Genomic DNA, 23062 nt, shown 5'->3' with positions numbered 1-23062 from the left:
GTCAAGGGTTTTTAAAATGAACATCAGGTTGAATTGTTTGTGAAAACACCTAAATATCTATTATAAATGCTATAAACTACTTTCAATCCCCACAATCTTGTGTTCTTGTCTGTGGATTTTGTTCAACAGCAAAAGACGGCACTTTCACTAAGTCAGTTTTATTGAGGACAGTTGGGACGGAGACACATTTAACCAAACATGCCTTTTATCAGATACAGGAAGAGGCATCCCAGGATGAAAACATCTTCACGAAAAACAAATGTGTATATTTTTGTACAGAAGCTTGTGAGTGGCTACACAAAGCAACATGACATCTCATTGGGTGTCCATCTCTGTGACTTCCTGATTCACAGAAACAAGACACACCCATCCACACAGTGAGGTTTTTAAAGCTACAAACGTTTCAAATGATATGATATTGCTTCATACATTCTACCCCTGAGCAACACGCAGTAACAGTCACACATAGGTATCCACTCCCATTTTAACACACCAAACATTCTATTTCTTATAACCTATATTATTAGTACCCTATAGGGAAAAAGTAAGAACCCAAAGCAAGTGAATTAACCCTTTCTTACATGTATTTTGTAACATAAAACACATTTCCTTCATTGAAGTAGTCATATGTCTCCCTCATCACAGAACAAAGGTTACTTTCAGGGTTGGGCTCAGTTCCATTCATTCCATTTCAATTCAGTCAATTCTGAAACTAAACTGACATTCCAATTCCAAATGTCTCTCAATGAAAAAAAAAGTGTGAGTTTACTTCCTGAATTGAAACAAAATTGGTTACTTTTACACTCCTGGGTGGCAGAAGTACTGAGCTGAACTAAGCAGCCAACTAACAACATTCTGCTCTTTCACTTTTGAGTTTCCCCGATACCAAACCCACTTAAAAATAATAATAATAATACCTAGCTCTGGGCACTTGGTAAATCTGTAAGGATTGGATAGGTATCAACATGGTGAATACTTCACCTAGCCTAATCAGAGGACAAGGTGGAGGTGTTAGTTACCATATTGCGTCTCCCACAGGGGGTATGAAAAATAATAATGTATGCACTAACTGTAAGTCGCTCTGGATAAGAGCGTCTGCTAAATGACTAAAATGTAAATGTAAATGTATCCAACAGTTTCAGAACTACTACATTTGCCTTAGACCTAGTGGGTAGTTGGGGCTAAACTTGAGTTGTTTGACATTAAGTCTATGACGCTACATCATTGGCTAGAACTGAATGGGCTGAGGTGTATTACCAGTACATGAGCAGTAGAAAGATACAGAGAGACGTCTTCAATAAGGTCAGATCACACTGTGGTCTCAGAGTACGGCACAAAGCGTCACCCAACAGGATATAAGCCACTACGCGCTGTTCATCAACGTAGGTGGGACAGTATTTGAGTGCGTCCAAAATGGCACCCTATACAGTACACTACTTTTGACTGGCTCGTGTGACGGAGTACTTTTAAATGGTCAAAAGTAGGGCCCTTTATAGGGAATATGGTGGCATTTCAGACACAAGCCTGACATCACAGAATGAACCAACCAATACCCAAAACATAAGGGTGAGAATTATCAAACAGGTATTCAAACGCATATACCCAGGCCATTGAGCGCCTTTAGAACGCGTTATCTCACTGAGCTAAAGCCAAGGCATTACCCTAGAGAGCTAACACGAGTCTTCAGATCTCAGGCAAGGTTATTCATCATTCAAGCATAGTTACCCCAGTGGATCGCAACCAGTGGTACTAGAGCCCTTGGGGGGAGTAATTGGCCTATCCACAGGGGGTACTTGAGAAGACTCATAACACCATAGGCTTACTGGTCAAATAGTCATGAGACCATAGGCTTACTGGTCAAATAGTCATGAGACCATAGGCTTACTGGTCAAATACTCATGAGACCATAGGCTTACTGGTCAAATACTCATGAAGGGGTATAGGGCAGAGCGTGGTGTACAGTACTTGGTGGTGTCAAGTAAAGGTTGTGAACCACTGGTTTATCCTAGCCAAATAAATGTTACACTTGCGCCGCCATACACAATATGTTAAAACACTTGTCACCTTGTATGGGTTAAAAACCAGAGCCACAGCGTCAAAACCACAGCGTCATTCATAGGGTTGAATAATTCCAGTAACTAAAACAAAAAAAATCATAGGATTTCCAGAAAATCCCAGTTGGAATTCTGGATTTCTTGCTTATTCCTGCTTGATTATGTGAATCTTCTAACCATGATTTCTGGAATATGTGGGAATTTTGCAGCCCTAATCATTCACAGGTAAGGCAGACACATAACAAAAATACATCTTGACTACCCTCTGTACAACATACCTGGCTGTCTGAGTTCATATCCAAACACACTGCTCAAAAGAATAAAGGGAACACTTAAACAACACAATGTAACTCCAAGTCAATCACACTTCTGTGAAATCAAACTGTCCACTTAGGAAGCAACACTGATTTACAATAAATTTCACATGCTGTTGTGCAAATGGAATAGGTGGAAATTATAGGCAATTAGCAAGACACCCCCAATAAAGGACTGTTTTTGCAGGTGGTGACCACAGACCACTTCTCAGTTCCTATGCTTCCTGGCTGATGTTTTGGTCACTTTTGAATGCTGGCGGTGCTTTCACTCTAGTGGTAGCATGAGACGGAGTCTACAACCCACACAAGTGGCTCAGGTAGTGCAGCTCATCCAGGATGGCACATCAATGCGAGCTGTGGCAAGAAGGTTTGCTGTGTCTGTCAGCGTAGTGTCCAGAGCATGGAGGCGCTTCCAGGAGACAGGCCAGTACATCAGGAGACGTGGAGGAGGCCGTAGGAGGGCAACAACCCAGCAGCAGAACCGCTACCTCCGCCTTTGTGCAAGGAGGAGCAGGAGGAGCACTGCCAGAGCCCTGCAAAATGACCTCCAGCAGGCCACAAATGTGCATGTGTCTGCTCAAACGGTCAGAAACAGACTCCATGAGGGTGGTATGAGGGCCCGACGTCCACAGGTGGGGGTTGTGCTTACAGCCCAACACCGTGCAGGACGTTTGGCATTTGCAAGAGAACACCAAGATTGGCAAATTCGCCACTGGCGCCCTGTGCTCTTCACAGATGAAAGCAGGTTCACACAGAGCACATGTGACAGAGTCTGGAGACGCCGTGGAGAACGTTCTGCTGCCTGCAACATCCTCCAGCATGGTTTGGCGGTGGGTCAGTCATGGTGTGGAGTGGCATTTCTTTGGGGGGCCGCACAGCCCTCCATGTGCTCGCCAGAGGTAGCCTGACTGCCATTAGGTCCCGAGATGAGATCCTCAGACCCCTTGTGAGACCATATGCTGGTGCTGTTGGCCCTGGGTTCCTCCTAATGCAAGACAATGCTAGACCTCATGTGGCTGGAGTGTGTCAGCAGTTCCTGCAAGAGGAAGGCATTGATGCTATGGACTAGCCCGCCCGTTCCCCAGACCTGAATCCAATTGAGCACATCTGGGACATCATGTCTCGCTCCATCCACCAACGCCACGTTGCACCACAGACTGTCCAGGAGTTGGCAGATGCTTTAGTCCAGGTCTGGGAGGAGATCCCTCAGGAGACCATCCGCCACCTCATCAGGAGCATGCCCAGGCGTTGTAGGGAGGTCATACGGGCACGTGGAGGCCACACACACTACTGAGCCTCATTTTGACTTGTTTTAAGGACATTACATCAAAGTTGGATCAGCCTGTAGTGTGGTTTTCCACTTTAATTTTGAGGGTGACTCCAAATCCAGACCTCCATGGGTTGATACATTTGATTTCCATTGATAATTTTTGTGTGGTTTTGTTGTCAGCACATTCAACTATGTAAAGAAAAAAGTATTTAATAAGATTATTTCATTCATTCAGATCTAGGATGTGTTGTTTAAGTGTTCCCTTTATTTTTTTGAGCAGTGTATACAAATGTCTACTTAGAAACATAAAATACTGCTTCAATCTCAACGTGGATTACTTTACAACACTGTTTATTCATTCATTAATTCATTAATTCAAGATTTCTACTAGTAAAATAACTGTATTGCTATAATTTAAACAAATTACAGTTCAAGAAGGCACCATTAACTTTGGTAATCTAACTCTGTTATATCAGACTGGCCCTGTTGAAAATATCAGACTGGCCCTGTTGAAAATATCAGACTGGCCCTGTTGAAAATATCAGACTGGCCATGTTGAAGATATCAGACTGGCCCTGTTGAAGATATCAGACTGGCCATGTTGAAGATATCAGACTGGCCATGTTGAAGATATCAGACTGGCCATGTTGAAGATATCAGACTGGCCATGTTGAAGATATCAGACTGGCCATGTTGAAAATATCAGACTGGCCATGTTGAAGATATCAGACTAGCCCTGTTGAAGATATCAGACTAGCCCTGTTGAAGATATCAGACTGGCCCTGTTGAAGATGAGACTAGCCCTGTTGAAGATATCAGACTAGCCCTGTTGAAGATATCAGACTGGCCCTGTTGAAGATATCAGACTAGCCCTGTTGAAGCTCTAAAGGTGAGCGCAGGCTAGCGTTCAGTCAGGTTTGACCAGGATGAGGTGCCATCAGTAGCTCTGGTGAAATAGCATCCACTCAACACCATAGGCTTGGATAGATGGCTCACGTGCCACAAAGCCTGTTTTAGCACGGGCAGAGTGAGCCACTGGGGACTTTCAACATTTTGAAGTAGTCAACTGGCTGGGACTTGCTATGGGTTAGGAAAGGATCACAGAATTCCATCCAGGTCAGCAGGATTGATCAGCCATTGGAATTATACTCCTTAGCAAACATTACGTAACTGCAGGTGGCATTAAATCACCAACCTTGGCTTTACAGACTCAGCGGTTGAAGAAGAACTTGACTACTTTAAAATGGAGAAATCTGCCCATGTGGTCACAGAAGCCATTATGGCAATGCAAAGAAGAGCTCTCTATCCACATCTATGCCCAACACATTCCCCAACCTAACCAAACACACCTTCACTTTTCCTGTGAGGTAGAAGTCACCCACAGATCTAGGATCAGATTACCCTAACCCCAATCCCACCATTAACCATTAGAGAAACAACATCTGATCCTGGACCTGCAATAAAGGTGCAAAGTCTATCTATTCCTTACCCAACCTTCTACACCAACTTTCCTTCTGCCTCCTGACTAGTCCCAAGATGTCCTGGATTTTCAGAGATCCTGGCTGAAGGATTCCAGATTTCCTGCTTACTACACCCTGATTCTGGAAATCTTCCAACCAGGATTTCTGGAAAACCTGGGTATTTTGGGAAAGTTACCGGAATTTTGCAACCCTACTCCTGAACCTCTCCTCCTTCCACTTCCTCTCCTTAACCAGTAGGTGTCACTGTTCAGTCAGTTCCAGTATTATCATTATTATTCTTCAAAGATTAGCAGACAAAACCAGGGGTTGTATTCATGTGAAGTAAAATAAATAAATAAACATTTGAAATATAAATCATTATTGTGTGGATAACCTTCCATTCCAGTAACAACACTTTTCCCTCCATCAAACATCAAAAGGAACAGAAACACCCAAAACAGAACACAGCAAATGTAACAAAACAACACGTGGTTAAGTTCCAGATGGCACCCTATTCCCAACATAGTGCACTACTTTAGACCAGATATGGGTCCGCTACAGGTTAGTTCCAACAGGAAGTGCCCGTGCCATAAGCCCCGCTCCTAGGAGCCTCTCTGTCCTCGATAAGAGACCCGCAGGGGCAAAGCATCCTGGGTAAAGCGCAGAGGGAAGGAGTACCGTTGATCCGTGACGTCATCAAAGCTCCTCAACGATGCTCTAGAACAGTTGATATCAACACTGACGTTCTATGACGTTCCATTGCATTAGATGGCGAGGTTCTGTCTCAATGACATTCTAGAACAGTTCTAGAACTCTAGACTCACTTCAGTGATGTCCAATGATCTGGTCCATTCCATTCCACCAGAGTGAGAGAGCTGTATGCTAGTACATTAAACCCCATTGGAAGCTGAAAGCTGTGATACAAGCCTGGTAGCCAAGGGAGACTGTGCTGGGCAGGGACACATTCATTAGTGCACACTGTAGCTAACCGGATGGGGGGTTCACAGAATAATTTTGGGTCCTGGTCCGAAGTCTAGTCTCTTCACCATGCTGTAACACACAACAGAAACAGATTACTTTAACAGCACACTACAACTGACAGAATGTTTCAGACTTCAACTCAGACTATTCTCAGCCATTTTGTCCCAGACTAATTTGTGACTTTCATACCCCAATGGGCCTTGTTGTTCGGTTCTTGGGTTTGACTTAAATTTACATTTTAGTAATTTAGCAGACGCTCTTATCCAGAGCGACTTACAGTTAGTGAGTGCATATATTTTTCATACTGGCCCCCAGTGGGAAACGAACCCACAACCCTGGCGTTGCAAACGCCATGTTCTACCAACTGATCTACAGGGGACTACTACTACTTCTGTTAGGATAAGGATCATCATCACTCATTAATATCATGTAGACGACTAATCAGCTTTATATTTATTCATTAGGTTGTAAGCTATGACACCACGACTAACGGAATATATTTTTATGTATTATTTTATTTTTTTAATGTATTTGTCTTCAGTGTCCATTTCGTTCTCTGATGGGCTTTCTTGTGATGGGCTGTTGGGTTCCAGTTGAATGTAATAAAAACTACATGGATCAATATCAGCATGTAGATCCCTAACAGTTTAAATGTCTGTTTACATTACCTGATTCAGTTGTAGGTAGGCTATACAAATGGCTTGTCAAGTCATTGCTTCGAGTCCCAAAATGGCACCCTATTCAATAGTGCACTACTATTAACCAGGACCTATAGGGAACAGGGTGCCATTTGGGGATGCGATCATTATTGAGCTAGTCGTAGAGCTTGCTATAGTCGACCCCTCACCCTTTCTCGTAGAGTCCGTTGGTGGCGGACGGTGTGTCAGAAGAAGTGCCTTTCTGGATGGGTGGCGCCCCCTGTCCCCCAGAGAGGGTACTGCGACCAGGAGACTGTTCATAGACAAACTCCCTACAGGATGCTAGTTTAGACTCCAGGTTCTGAAACCACAGGCATGGATGCAGGGTTACACACATATAGCAGATACACAGTGGTATGTTATGTGTTTGTGATACGGTGGTCAGAGAGGAAGACAGAACAGTGTTGTGATATACATGAATGTGTCGTGATCAGAGAGGAAGACAGAACAGTGTTGTGATATACATGAATGTGTCGTGATCAGAGAGGAAGACAGAACAGTGTTGTGATATATACATGAATGTGTCGTGATCAGAGAGGAAGACAGAACAGTGTTGTGATATACATGAATGTGTCGTGATCAGAGAGGAAGACAGAACAGTGTTGTGATATATACATGAATGTGTCGTGATCAGAGAGGAAGACAGAACAGTGTTGTGATATACATGAATGTGTTGTGATCAGAGAGGAACACAGAACAGTGTTGTGATATACATGAATGTGTTGTGATCAGAGAGGAATACAGAACAGTGTTGTGATATACATGAATGTGTCGTGATCAGAGAGGAAGACAGAACAGTGTTGTGATATACATGAATGTGTCGTGATCAGAGAGGAAGACAGAACAGTGTTGTGATATACATGAATGTGTCGTGATCAGAGAGGAAGACAGAACAGTGTTGTGATATACATGAATGTGTTGTGATCAGAGAGTCAAATAGAGAGAACAAAACAGTCAGCAAACTTCCTGTTACAGCTGTACAACTGACAGGAAACAGATGTTAATCACACACAACCGCTGCACTACCTGTATGAGGGCGGTATTAGTGCAGGGGCTCCCAACCTTTCCCCCCCAAGGCCCCCTTTTTTAATGTCATTTGTTTATTGAATAAAAAGACAACCCCAGCTTGATTTTGGTTTCATTGGGAACATTGTGTTGTTTGGAAGCTCATTTCCTGCTATTCTACATAGTTTCATAAAAACGTAGGTAGGCTATTTCATTATCATAATAATTAATTTAGAAAATAAAAGTCTAGACCTGATTTCCCCCAAATGTTATTCCGCTACCAATTAAGTTTTATTATAATTATTGATATTAACCCTCAATTTAATTATGCATACTCTTTTACAGAAAGTGATTTGATCAATTGATAGCGACAGTCACATTGTAAAAGATTACTTCCCGAGCAAAGTCCAATTTCTTTGACCCCTCGACTTTAGAAGGTCGTAGCACAGCTTCTGAATGTCACAGAGACAAACCAAAGATATTCCTCTGGCATTATACCGCTTATTTCTTGTGTAGTTGTGTAGTTGTGTGTGTATGAGTTTTAGAATTAGAAGACCTTTATCACCTCAGACCTTTAAATCATCTTACCCCAACTTTCCTCAGCAGTTCTCCTACGATGTTGAGAGCTGATATACGTGCCGACGCAGTGAGAGGAGTACCTGATTGGCCGTCACCTGAACACAAAAAAATAAAGAGTTTAAAATCTCCTGGTGTGATCCGGGAATTTAATGAGTAGACATTTTCCACATGAACACACACACACACACGGGGGGGGCACTCACCTCTGCTGTAAGAGGGTGGGGGGGTGATGAAGGGGCTTGCTGAGGGGTGGGGTGGTCTGGAGGGGGTGGAGAGGAGAGCTGAGGAGGAGAGAGCAGGAGGAGGGGAGGAACGGAGGGATGAGGGGGGGCGTGTGAATGAATGGGAGGTAGCGAGGGATGTTTTTTCCTCCATCTTGTCTGAGAGAGAGTCTTTGGTGACAGTGAAGGACGGTCGTCTTTCCTGCTTCTGTTGGACTGCCAACTCCTGTCTTAGATCTAAGACATACACACACAGAGTGAAAGAGAGTGAGAGACACACACAGAGACAGACAGAGAGAGACAGTAAGAAAGCCTGTCCCTTTAAGAGTGACTGATGTCATAGCTAGGACTGCTCTGAGTGTTCATTCATTCCCAAGTTCAGCTTGCGCCTGTGGAGAGGAATCTCCGGTTTGTAACATGATTATTTCTAGCTGTTAATCCTTCACTGTGTGTGATGCCTCTTGGACCTAGACTTGGCGCTCCGGTACCGCTTGCCGTGCGGTAGCAGAGAGAACAGTCTATGACTAGGGTGGCGGCTGGAGTCATTGACCATTTTTAGGGCCTTCCTCTGACACCGCCTGGTATAGAGGTCCTGGATGGCAGGAAGCTTGGCCCCAGTGATGTACTGGGCCGTACGCACTACCCTCTGTAGTGCCTTGCGGTCGGAGGCCAAGCAGTTGCCATACCAGGCCGTGATGCAACCAGTCAGGATGCTCTCGATGGTGCAGCTGTAGAACCTTTTGAGGATCTGAGGACCCATGCCAAATCTTTTCAGGGGGAATAGGTTTTGTCGTGCCCTCTTCACGACTGTCTTGGTGTGCTTGGACCACATTAGTTTGTTGGTGATGTGGACACCAAGGAACCTGAAGCTCTCAACCTGCTCCACGATGAGAATGGGGGCGCGCTCGGTCCTCTTCTTTTTCCTGTAGTCTACAAATCATCTCCTTTGTCTTGATCACGTTGAGGGAGAGGTTGTTGTCCTGGCACCACCCTGCCAGGTCTCTGACCACCTCCCTATAGGCTGTCTCATCGTTGTCGGTGATCAGGCCTACCACTGTTGTGTCATCTGCAAACTTAAATGATGGTGTTGGAGTCGTGCCTGGCCATGCAGTAATGAGTGAACAGGGAGTACAGGAGGGGACTGAGCACGCACCCTTGAGGGGCCCCCGTATTGAGGATCAGCGTGGCAGATGTGTTGTTACCTACCCTTACCACCTGGATCTGGAAGTCCAGGATCCAGTTGCAGAGGGAGGTATTTAGTCCCAGGGTCCTTAGCTTGGTGATGAGCTTTGAGGGCCCTATGGTGTTGAACGCTGAGCTGTAGTCAATGAATAGCATTCTCACATAGGTGTTCCTTTTGTCCAGGTGTGAAAGGGCAGTGTGGAGTGCAATAGAGATTGCATCATCTGTGGATCTGTTGAGGCGATATGCAAATTGGAGTGGGTCTAGGGTTTCTGGGATAATGGTGTTGATGTGAGCCATGACCAGCCTTTCAAAGCACTTCATGGCTACAGACGTGAGCGCTACGGGTCGGTAGTCAATTAGCCAGGTTACCTTAGTGTTCTTGGGCACAGGGACTATAGTGGTCTGCTTGAAACATGTTGGTATTACAGACTCAGTCAGGGACAGGTTGAAAATGTCAGTGAAGACACTTGCCAGTTGGTCAGCGCATGCTCGGAGTACACGTCCTGATAATCCGTCTGGCCCTGCGGCCTTGTGAATGTTGACCCGTTTAAAGGTCTTACTCACATCGGCTACGGAGAGCGTGATCACACAGTCGTCCGGAAAAGCTGATGCTCTCATGCATCTTTCAGTGTCACTTGCCTCGAAGCGAGCATTGAAGTAATTTAGCTCGTCTGGTAGGCTTGTGTCACTGGGCAGCTCACGGCTGTGCTTCCCTTTGTAGTCTGTAATAGTTTTCAAGCCCTGCCACATCCGACGAGCGTCAGAGCCAGTATAGTACGATTCAATCTTAGTCCTGTATTGACGCTTTGCCTGTTTGATGGTTCGTCGGAGGGCATAGCGGGATTTCTTATAAACTTCCGGGTTAGAGTCCCGCTTCTTGAAAGCAGCAGTTCTACCCTTTAGCTCAGTGCGGATGTTGCCTGTAATCCATGGCTTCTGGTTGGGGTATGTACGTACAGTCACTGTGGGGACGACGTCGTCGATGCACTTATTGATGAAGCCAGTGACTAATGTGGTGCACTCCTCAATGCCATCGGAAGAATCCCGGAACATATTCCAGTCTGTGGTAGCAAAACAGTCCTGTAGCTTAACATCTGCTTCATCTGACCACTTTTTTATTGACCGATTCACTGGTGCTTCCTGCTTTGGTTTTTGCTTGTAAGCAGGAATCAGGATGGTAGAATTATGGTCAGATTTGCCAAATGGAGGGCGAGAGAGAGCTTTGTACGCGTCTCTGTGTGTGGAGTAAAGGTAGTCTAGAGTTTTTTTCCCTCTAGTTGCACAATTAACATGCTGGTAGAAATGAGGTAGAACAGATTTAAGTTTCCCTGCATTAAAGTCCCCAGCCACTAGGAGTGCCGCCTCTTGATGAGCGTTTTCCTGTTTGCTTATGGCCGGATACAGTTTATTGAGCATCGGTTTGTGGTGGTAAATAGACAGCTACGAAGAATATAGATGAAAACTCTCTTGGTAGATAGTGTGGTCTACAGCTTATCATGAGATACTCTACCTCAGGCGAGCAAAACCTCGAGACTTCCTTAGATATCGTGCACCAGCTGTTGTTTACAAATATGCATAGACCGCCAACCCTTGTTTTACCAGAGGCTGCTGTTCTATCCTGCCGATACAGTGTATAACCCGCCAGCTGTATGTTATGCATGTCGTCGTATTGTTACAGCAGAAGACAACTTAATCTGGTTTATTATTGCTAATTAATATGTCCCTTATCATAACCTGTCAACACATAATATTGATACCAATAGATTTCATGTTTATCATTTCAGACCACAGTTTATGGACACACAACATTGGCTAATTACAGCTTAACGATGGCACAGAAGTGTGAACTTTGTTAAACCTGCAAGCAAGATTAAAGAGCAGTAAACTGAGGAACAGTCCATCTTCTGTGCTCTCTAACCAGAGCACCATCTCCATATATTGTCCTACTCACACCAGCAATAAATAGAGGTTTCAACCTCTTCAACAGAGAGAGAGGGGAGAGAGGGGGGGAGAGAGGGGAGAGAGAGGGGAGAGAGAGGGGACAGAGAGGGGAGAGAGAGGGGAGAGAGAGGGGAGAGAGAGGGGAGAGAGAGGGGACAGAGAGGGGACAGAGAGGGGACAGAGAGGGGGGAGAGGGGACAGAGAGGGGAGAGAGAGGGGACAGAGAGGGGACAGAGAGGGGACAGAGAGGGGGGACAGAGAGGGGACAGAGGGGGGGGACAGAGAGGGGACAGAGAGGGGGGACAGAGAGGGGGGACAGAGAGGGGGGACAGAGAGGGGGGACAGAGAGGGGGGACAGAGGGGGGACAGAGAGGGGGGACAGAGAGGGGGGATAGAGAGGGGACAGAGAGGGGGGACAGAGAGGGGGGACAGAGAGGGGGGACAGAGAGGGGGGACAGAGAGGGGACAGAGAGGGGGGACAGAGAGGGGGGACAGAGAGGGGGGACAGAGAGGGGGGACAGAGAGGGGAGAGAGAGAGAGGGGACAGAGAGGGGGGATAGAGAGGGGCGACAAACAGTAGATAGCCAGAGACAAACAGGAGAACATCACATCAAGCCCACGCAACACACACACAGGACCGCCAGTTAACCAGAACCCCAGGACCGCCAGTTAACCAGAACAACAGGACCGCCAGTTAACCAGAACCCCAGGACCGCCAGTTAACCAGAACCCCAGGACCGCCAGTTAACCAGAACCCCAGGACCGCCAGTTAACCAGAACCACAGGACCGCCAGTTAACCAGAACCACAGGACCTCCAGTTAACCAGAACAACAGGACCGCCAGTTAACCAGAACCCCAGGACCGCCAGTTAACCAGAACCCCAGGACCGCCAGTTAACCAGAACCACAGGACCGCCGGTTAACCAGAACCACAGGACCGCCAGTTAACCAGAACCACAGGACCGCCAGTTAACCAGAACCACCAGTTAACCAGAACCACCAGTTAACCAGAAACACCAGTTAACCAGAACCCCAGGACCGCCAGTTAACCAGAACCCCAGGACCGCCAGTTAACCAGAACCACAGGACCGCCAGTTAACCAGAACCACAGGACCGCCAGTTAACCAGAACCACAGGACCGCCAGTTAACCAGAACCACAGGACCGCCAGTTAACCAGAACCACCAGTTAACCAGAACCACCAGTTAACCAGAAACACCAGTTAACCAGAAGAACAGGACCGCCAGTTAACCAGAACCACCAGTTAACCAGAAACACCAGTTAACCAGAACAACAGGACCGCCAGTTAACCAGAACCCCAGGACCGCCAGTTAACCAGAACCCCAGGACCGCCAGTTAACCAGAACAACAGGACCGCCAGTTAACCAGAACCCCAGGACCGCCAGTTAACCAGAACCCCAGGACCGCCAGTTAACCAGAACCACAGGACCGCCAGTTAACCAGAACCACAGGACCGCCAGTTAACCAGAACCACAGGACCGCCAGTTAACCAGAACCACCAGTTAACCAGAACCACCAGTTAACCAGAAACACCAGTTAACCAGAAGAACAGGACCGCCAGTTAACCAGAACCCCAGGACCGCCAGTTAACCAGAACCACAGGACCGCCAGTTAACCAGAACCACAGGACCGCCAGTTAACCAGAACCACAGGACCGCCAGTTAACCAGAACCACAGGACCGCCAGTTAACCAGAACCACCAGTTAACCAGAACCACCAGTTAACCAGAAACACCAGTTAACCAGAAGAACAGGACCGCCAGTTAACCAGAACCACCAGTTAACCAGAAACACCAGTTAACCAGAACAACAGGACCGCCAGTTAACCAGAACCCCAGGACCGCCAGTTAACCAGAACCACAGGACCGCCAGTTAACCAGAACCACCAGTTAACCAGAACCACCAGTTAACCAGAAACACCAGTTAACCAGAAGAACAGGACCGCCAGTTAACCAGAACCACCAGTTAACCAGAAGAACAGGACCGCCAGTTAACCAGAACCACCAGTTAACCAGGACCACCAGTTAACCAGAAGAACAGGACCGCCAGTTAACCAGGACCACCAGTTAACCAGGACCACCAGTTAACCAGAAGAACAGGACCACCAGTTAACCAGGACCACCAGTTAACCAGAACCACCAGTTAACCAGAACCACCAGTTAACCAGGACCACCAGTTAACCAGGACCACCAGTTAACCAGAACCACCAGTTAACCAGAACCACCAGTTAACCAGGACCACCAGTTAACCAGAAGAACAGGACCGCCAGTTAACCAGGACCACCAGTTAACCAGGACCACCAGTTAACCAGAAGAACAGGACCACCAGTTAACCAGGACCACCAGTTAACCAGAACCACCAGTTAACCAGAACCACCAGTTAACCAGGACCACCAGTTAACCAGGACCACCAGTTAACCAGAACCACCAGTTAACCAGAACCACCAGTTAACCAGGACCACCAGTTAACCAGAAGAACAGAGCCCTTTATTCATACCACCACACACACAAACACTGTCCCAGCCGGATGTCTCAGCCTGCAGCACAAGACCCACACCGAGACACACCTCTGGCTTCATCCTTCAGTCTCTGAACTGACTCCAGTAGGCTCTCCTTCTCGTCCAGCTCACTCTCCAGGAAGGCATTCCTCTCTATCACATGGTTCATCCTCTGTTCAAAGTCCTCCAGAGACATGATGGTAGCCCTGATGGAGGAGGGAGGAGGGAGGGAGAGAGGGAGGAGGGGGGAGGGAGGAGGGAGGAGAGAGAGGAGGAGGAATAGGTAGAGTTAGGTCATGTTAGGATCCATCATTAAGAACCATTCTCTATTCTTCATGTAAGAATCATGCCAGTGAGATGGTCCAGGAGCACAGAGACAAACAGAGACAAACAGAGACAAACAGAGAGAAACAGAGAGAAACAGAGAGAAACAGAGAGGTGCTTATGATGTAGGGGTCTCTCCAGGGCATCATTAGCCTGCTCCAGTTACACCCCTACAACCCCTCTCCTCTCCTACCTCTTGGCTCTCTCCAGGTCATCATTAGCCTGCTCCAGCTCTCTGATGTATTTATGGAGCTGGTCTCTGATGGCCGTGGTCTCAGCCAGGTCTCCTTCCAGAGTAGAGATCTGACGGTACGCCTCCGAGTGCTGCGTTTCATACTTCTCCTGGAGGGGATAGTGGGGAGAAGTGGTCAACAGTACACTAAACTCCTCCTGTACCCCCAACAGTGTTTCTCAACTCCTCCAGTACCCCAACAGTGTTTCTCAACTCCTCCAGTACCCCAACAGTGTTTCTCAACTCCTCCAGTACCCCCAACAGTGTTTCTCAACTCCTCCAGTACCCCCAACAGTGTTTCTCAACTCCTCCAGTACCCCAACAGTGTTTCTCAACTCCTCCAGGACCCCAAACAGTGTTTCTCAACTCCTCCAGTACCCCCCAACAGCACACATTTGTTATGTAGCCCCGGACAAACTCACTGTCTTTATAAATAAATGTGATTGACTGTATGAATCCAGCAGACGGTTAATTAGGCCATATTCATCAACACAACACAGCATTTCTCTTCAGTTACACAGGGTATATGAAATCTACAGTTAAGTGTTCCCAGCAAAGATAGCTAGCAGGCAGCAGTTCAGCCTTGACCTGACAGTTTGTTAGGGAAATGACCTGATGACAAGACTAGCTCACTTAACTGTCTGCTCCATCTCAATTATCTCTGCATGCAAATACTCATGTTAACCAGTAGCCATGTCAGTCTAATGGGCCTGCAGAGTCAAATCCTTGCTTCCTCCATCCTTGGTTCCTCAATTCCTCTCAAAGCTCATTGGAGGAGGGGATCCGAGGTCCCTCCCTAAGACCTCCTCCTCTAATGAGCTTTGAGAGGAATTGAGGAAACAAGAATTTGACAACTAGTAACTTTTTCAGACACAGCTTAGGTTTGGTAATAGATATAGACAGGATGCTATAGCTTTTGTAACTTCCTGTCTGACTCAACTGTTGGCAACGTGTCACAGGAAGTACATCCATCAGGAAGTGAGTGTCAGACATCGTCAGCGGTTCCAAAGTAACATCACCTCAAGCACAGCCAGGCATGCACAAACCACATTTCCATCCAGTTGTGAGTAAAGTCATGACAGAAAGAGGAAGTGATGGAAAGAGGAAGTTTCAGTAACAAAATGTAAATGCAGACATAATTTGTTAGTTCGACTAGGTGAGATCTTTTGTGTCGGTAAAATTTATTAATTCGGTACATGAAAACTTAAGTCGAAACAGTACATTTTGTGTGCACAATGTCATCACGCATTCGCATATTTTCCTTATGCAGATTTTAGAATATTAGCATGAAAATCTGTCGCCAATTGGATGGAAACCTAGCTACTGACAATCACACAATTAACCCATGTCAGCTAAAAATTTTTAGATTGTAAGTTAGTCTAGCGACCACCTATCGAAACTTGTAGTAATCATGGTTGAATTACCGACCGGGGGGCCCCCATTGATTTTGTTAAGTCACTCACTCAGATATCATATTAAAAACTGCTAACATTTCTCTCCACCCTATGGCAAAATGTATAGCATTGCAAGAAATTAGCTGAAAAACGACTAAATTGTTCTCTCTGCCTCCTGGAAAAAATGAGTAGAATTACATGAAATGAGTCATAAAATTGCTAAATCTTCTCTCTGACCCGGGAGGTCTGGAGAGCTCTCCTCTAGCGATGAATACAGTCACTCAGTCATCACACACAGACAGACACAGACAGACAGACAGACAGACAGACAGACACTACTGTCCCACAGAGAGCCCTTTAGACCAGCAGCACCCTATTCTAGCCAGCCCTATTCTCCTCAGGGATAGCAGGCTCATAACCACTGGCCCAAACAGGCAGCCGGCTGATAGGAAAATACCCATTCAAATACAACTGCAGGCTTTCCATCAGACAGACCTGGGCCACGTTTAGTAGCCAAACGTTGTCGAACGTTGCAGATGTGATTCCCTAGTCGTCACAAGGCAATGTTTTGTTCTATATAGCGTATTACGACCTGAATATTCCAAAAACGTAGCTCCCTACTGAATGAGCCCGTGTTTTACAACAGCTCTGTCAGAGGAAACTCACTAAGCCTCAACAGATGCATTCATTATGGTTAGAAGATATGGTGCTGCATGTGATCAAAGTAGCTAGTACATTTATGTCTGGTCTGAAAACAACTCAAAGCTTCTTGCCAGTCGTTGTTTTGCAGCGTCTGAAGTAAAATGAAGTAAGTAGCCTTGTCCCAGCCAGAATGGCCCATAGAGCAGGAACCACCTGTTTCTGTAGTGGGAGTACAAGTACACCCCCTGGACAGGACGCTAGTCTACCGCAGGGCCTGAAGGAATGCCATTAATTATCTAATAAACACATTCTACAATATGGCAGATCTGAAGTATGGGATAGGTGTAAGGAGATAGTGATGATTGCTCCACCTGCGACCTTACAGTGTGGCTTCAGGGAGCATCCGCCATTTTGTTTCCACCTATCCAGTTTCTTCAAGGGGGTTGTTTAACCTAACTGTTGTTCTGTTCTGAACCGTGTTGTTGCCTTAGATGTTCTAAGACAGTTCCATCACATTCTAGACTGTTATGCTATCATATCTGTTCTATAGCTTGGAGTTCTCAGGATCCATACTTTACATTCTCAGCTTCAGAGAACCCTCTAGTTCTCCACTGTTCTGCAAGGTTCTCTGGAGTCTAGACCAGCCTTTTTCAAACATCTCCTCTGGGACCCCGAGACATTTCACAATTTTGTTATAACCCTGAACTACGACCTGATTCATGTAGTCAAGGGCTTGAAGATTCCATGGTTGCCATGGAGCCTTGCGGCAGCCTTGGTAGTTTACTCCTGCAAATGTATACTTCATTAATTAATAATACATTAATAAAAAGTGTTTATGTGCATTGTTTTTATTAACTTTGATTTATTGATAGCTAATCAAGTATTGAACACCGATACAGTGGGGAAAAAAAGTATTTAGTCAGCCACCAATTGTGCAAGTTCTCCCACTTAAAAAGATGAGAGGCCTGTAATTTTCATCATAGGTACACGTCAACTATGACAGACAAAATGAGATTTTTTTTCTCCAGAAAATCACATTGTAGGATTTTTAATGAATTTATTTGCAAATTATGGTGGAAAATAAGTATTTGGTCAATAACAAAAGTTTCTCAATACTTTGTTATATACCCTTTGTTGGCAATGACACAGGTCAAATGTTTTCTGTAAGTCTTCACAAGGTTTTCACACACTGTTGCTGGTATTTTGGCCCATTCCTCCATGCAGATCTCCTCTAGAGCAGTGATGTTTTGGGGCTGTCGCTGGGCAACACAGACTTTCAACTCCCTCCAAAGATTTTCTATGGGGTTGAGATCTGGAGACTGGCTAGGCCACTCCAGGACCTTGAAATGCTTCTTACGAAGCCACTCCTTCGTTGCCCGGGCGGTGTGTTTGGGATCATTGTCATGCTGAAAGACCCAGCCACGTTTCATCTTCAATGCCCTTGCTGATGGAAGGTGGTTTTCACTCAAAATCTCACGATACATGGCCCCATTCATTCTTTCCTTTACACGGATCAGTCGTCCTGGTCCCTTTGCAGAAAAACAGCCCCAAAGCATGATGTTTCCACCCCCATGCTTCACAGTAGGTATGGTGTTCTTTGGATGCAACTCAGCATTCTTTGTCCTCCAAACACGACGAGTTGAGTTTTTACCAAAACGTTATATTTTGGTTTCATCTGACCATATGACATTCTCCCAATCCTCTTCTGGATCATCCAAATGCACTCTAGCAAACTTCAGACGGGCCTGGACATGTACTGGCTTAAGCAGGGGGACACGTCTGGCACTGCAGGATTTGAGTCCCTGGCGGCGTAGTGTGTTACTGATGGTAGGCTTTGTTACTTTGGTCCCAGCTCTCTGCAGGTCATTCACTAGGTCCCCCCGTGTGGTTCTGGGATTTTTGCTCACCGTTCTTGTGATCATTTTGACCCCACGGGGTGAGATCTTGCGTGGAGCCCCAGATCGAGGGAGATTATCAGTGGTCTTGTATGTCTTCCATTTCCTAATAATTGCTCCCACAGTTGATTTCTTCAAACCAAGCTGCTTACCTATTGCAGATTCAGTCTTCCCAGCCTGGTGCGGGTCTACAATTTTGTTTCAGCTGTCCTTTGACAGCTCTTTGGTCTTGGCCATAGTGGAGTTTGGAGTGTGACTGTTTGAGGTTGTGGACAGGTGTATTTTATACTGATAACAAGTTGAAACAGGTGCCATTAATACAGGTAACGAGTGGAGGACAGAGGAGCCTCTTAAAGAAGAAGTTACAGGTCTGTGAGAGCCAGAAATATTGCTTGTTTGTAGGTGACCAAATACTTGCAAATAAATTCATTAAAAATCCTACAATGTGATTTTCTGGAGAAAGAAATTCTCAATTTGTCTGTCATAGTTGACGTGTACCTATGATGAAAATTACAGGCCTCTCATCTTTTAAGTGGGAGAACTTGCACAATTGGTGGCAGACTAAATACTTTTTTTCCCCCACTGTATCTATTTATTTTTTACCAACAAAATTAAGTTAGTTAACATTTCTGACAACTTCTCCAATCTATTTGTTTGGATTTGAAAAGCAGCCCAAATCTTCATAGACCCTCATATCATCCTCATCTTCTCCCATCACCTGACCAAAGGCTGGATCAAAGATTCAGAAATGGCAGCAACCCTCATTCATAACGCAGAAAGAGTCCTCAGAAGTTTTGAAAGGATTAAACCACCCTGTTGTGAGGAGCTCAAGAACAGCTTTATTCAATATGGGATCCTACGGAAAACATGCAGCTGGCGAGGACAACGAGGGAGTAGGAGACTATTAAACAAAATAAAGTATTTTGTGTGCACTCCCAATGAGAGCAGTACAACATGCCCACCGGGGTTGGATGATAAAAGACACTGGCCAGGTTTGCTGGCTGCTCCTCAGGCAGTTGGAAACACAGCGAGACCTCTGCACACAAGGCAAATCGGAGTGGATTTCAGTGCTCTGAGACCTCTGATACTTGATTTAGTGCCCTCTACAGAGACTTGATGCAACTCCTATTTAATCTACAGCTCTCTTGTCTATCAGCATGGAACTATTTAATGGTCAGCCTATCAGCATGGAACTATTTCATGCCCAGCCTATCAGCATGGAACTATTTCATGGTCAGCCTATCAGCATGGAACTATTTCATGCCCAGCCTATCAGCATGGAACTATTTCATGCCCAGCCTATCAGCATGGAACTATTTCATGCCCAGCCTATCAGCATGGAACTATTTCATGGTCAGCCTATCAGCATGGAACTATTTCATGGTCAGCCTATCAGCATGGAACTATTTCATGGTCAGCCTATCAGCATGGAACTATTTCATGCCCAACCTATCAGCATGGAACTATTTCATGGCCAACCTATCAGCATGGAACTATTTCATGGCCAACCTATTAGCATGGAACTATTTCATGGTCAGCCTATCAGCATGGAACTATTTAATGGTCAGCCTATCAGCATGGAACTATTTCATGCCCAGCCTATCAGCATGGAACTATTTCATGGTCAGCCTATCAGCATGGAACTATTTCATGGTCAGCCTATCAGCATGGAACTATTTCATGGTCAGCCTATCAGCATGGAACTATTTCATGCCCAACCTATCAGCATGGAACTATTTCATGGCCAACCTATCAGCATGGAACTATTTCATGGCCAACCTATTAGCATGGAACTATTTCATGGTCAGCCTATCAGCATGGAACTATTTAATGGTCAGCCTATCAGCATGGAACTATTTAATGGTCAGCCTATCAGCATGGAACTATTTAATGGTCAGCCTATCAGCATGGAACTATTTAATGCCCAACCTATCAGCCTGGAACTATTTAATGCCCAACCTATCAGCATGGAACTATTTAATGGTCAGCCTATCAGCATGGAACTATTTAATGGTCAGCCTATCAGCATGGAACTATTTCATGGTCAGCCTATCAGCATGGAACTATTTCATGCCCAGCCTATCAGCATGGAACTATTTCATGGTCAGCCTATCAGCATGGAACTATTTCATGGTCAGCCTATCAGCATGGAACTATTTCATGGTCAGCCTATCAGCATGGAACTATTTAATGGTCAGCCTATCAGCATGGAACTATTTAATGCCCAACCTATCAGCATGGAACTATTTAATGCCCAACCTATCAGCATGGAACTATTTAATGGTCAGCCTATCAGCATGGAACTATTTAATGGTCAGCCTATCAGCATGGAACTATTTTATGGTCAGCCTATCAGCATGGAACTATTTCATGCCCAACCTATCAGCATGGAACTATTTCATGCCCAACCTATCAGCATGGAACTATTTAATGGTCAGCCTATCAGCATGGAACTATTTAATGCCCAACCTATCAGCATGGAACTATTTAATGGTCAGCCTATCAGCATGGAACTATTTAATGGTCAGCCTATCAGCATGGAACTATTTAATGCCCAACCTATCAGCATGGAACTATTTCATGCCCAACCTATCAGCATGGAACTATTTCATGGTCAGCCTATCAGCATGGAACTATTTAATGGTCAGCCTATCAGCATGGAACTATTTAATGGTCAGCCTATCAGCATGGAACTATTTCATGCCCAACCTATCAGCATGGAACTATTTCATGCCCAACCTATGAGCATGGAACTATTTCATGGCCAACCTATCAGCATGGAACTATTTCATGGCCAACCTATCAGCATGGAACTATTTCATGGCCAACCTATCAGCATGGAACTATTTCATGCCCAGCCTATCAGCATGGAACTATTTCATGCCCAGCCTATCAGCATGGAACTATTTCATGCCCAGCCTATCAGCATGGAACTATTTCATGCCCAGCCTATCATGGAACTATTTCATGCCCAACCTATCAGCATGGAACTATTTCATGGTCAGCCTATCAGCATGGAACTATTTCATGGTCAGCCTATCAGCATGGAACTATTTAATGGTCAGCCTATCAGCATGGAACTATTTCATGCCCAGCCTATCAGCATGGAACTATGTCATGCCCAGTCTCTCACTAATAAATCCCTCCTGCTGCACAACCACATAGTGGACAAGAAGCTTGACATCATGTGTCTAACTGAAACCTGGCATCAGCCTGGGGTCTACTTAGCCCTAAATAAAGCCTGCCCACCTGGTTACAGGTACATGGAAAAAGCCTGCAGCACTGGCCGCAGCGGTGGCATAGCCATCGTACACCAAGCTGAACTCCCTCCTGCCACTGCCTGAACTGTGTTATTTTGAATGTCTCGCCGTAAAAATCACCTGCATGCCCCCATAAAAACATGGGATGTCACATTCACTAACTCAGCTCCCTGGTTTACTCCAGAACTGAAAAACACCAAATCCACTGGACGCATCCTGATCTCAGAAACTTGGGGCTCACCGTCCACAAACTGGCCTTTCAAGAGCACCAAATGGCCTATTCCAAGGCCCTGAAAGAGGCACGGCCGACGTTCTACTCCAACCTCATCAATACAAATCCTGGAAACGCAAAGCACCGGTTTTCCACAATAAACCAACTTTTGAAACCCCCAGTCCCAGATCGAGACAACGGAAGAGCAGTGTAAAAGCTTCATTCACTTTTTTTTAACAGTAAGGTCAGCAACATCAGATCTCTCATCTAAAGATCTACTACTCTGTCTTCTGCCGCCTTCGACCCTCCACCTCAGCCTTTCTACTGCTTCCTTGAAGTCACCCAGGGAGATATTGAGAAAACTACCTCCTCCTGTACCTGGGATCCTATTCCAACAGCCCTGTTCAAAACATGCATCCCTGCACTCAGCCCCCTGATAACCCAGATTGGAGGGAGTGGATAACAATCTGGCAGTGTCTCACCTGCATTTAAGACTGCTGTCATCAGCCCCCCCCTTCTGAAGAAGCCCACCGTGGACCCAGAAGTGCTTGCCAAATACAGGCCAATATCCACCCTCCCCTACCTTTCCAAGGTGTTGGAAAAATTGGTTGCTGTACAGCTCCAGGACCATCTCAATGAGAACAACCCATTTGAGAAGTTCCGGTCATGTTTCCGGCCGGCCCACAGCACTGAAACGACCCTACTCAGGGTCACCAACAACCTGCTGATGTAAACTCCCCGTCTCTGGATCCTCCTGGACTTGAGCGCAGCTTTTGACACTGTCAACCACCCCATCCTCCTGGAACACCTCCGGGACAGCATCGGACTGTCTGGACCAGCTCTGAGCTGGTTCCACTCCTACCTCTCAGACAGGACTGAG

General features: G+C 45.8%; 1 protein-coding gene across 1 annotated transcript in view; it reads right to left on the bottom strand.

The window, feature by feature from the left end:
- Positions 1 to 4113: 4113 nt before the first annotated feature.
- The window catches only part of LOC311122174 (nuclear distribution protein nudE homolog 1-A-like), a 43145-nt gene continuing 24196 nt past the window's right edge, over positions 4114 to 23062 (bottom strand). The window contains exons 5-10 of the mRNA XM_084196571.1: positions 14742 to 14890; positions 14294 to 14430; positions 8565 to 8819; positions 8371 to 8456; positions 6927 to 7078; positions 4114 to 6148 (exon numbers count right to left, since the gene is read on the bottom strand). Coding sequence (XP_084052697.1) covers positions 6100 to 6148; positions 6927 to 7078; positions 8371 to 8456; positions 8565 to 8819; positions 14294 to 14430; positions 14742 to 14890 — 828 coding nt within the window. The 3' untranslated portion in view covers positions 4114 to 6099. The remainder of the gene's footprint in view (positions 6149 to 6926; positions 7079 to 8370; positions 8457 to 8564; positions 8820 to 14293; positions 14431 to 14741; positions 14891 to 23062) is intronic.

Source organism: Coregonus lavaretus (assembly GCF_964263955.1).
Source record: "Coregonus lavaretus genome assembly, contig: HAP1_SCAFFOLD_2615, whole genome shotgun sequence".
Lineage (NCBI taxonomy): Eukaryota > Metazoa > Chordata > Actinopteri > Salmoniformes > Salmonidae > Coregonus > Coregonus lavaretus.
The sequence above is the reverse complement of the archived record's forward strand: the minus strand, read 5'-3'. Positions and strand labels throughout refer to the sequence as shown.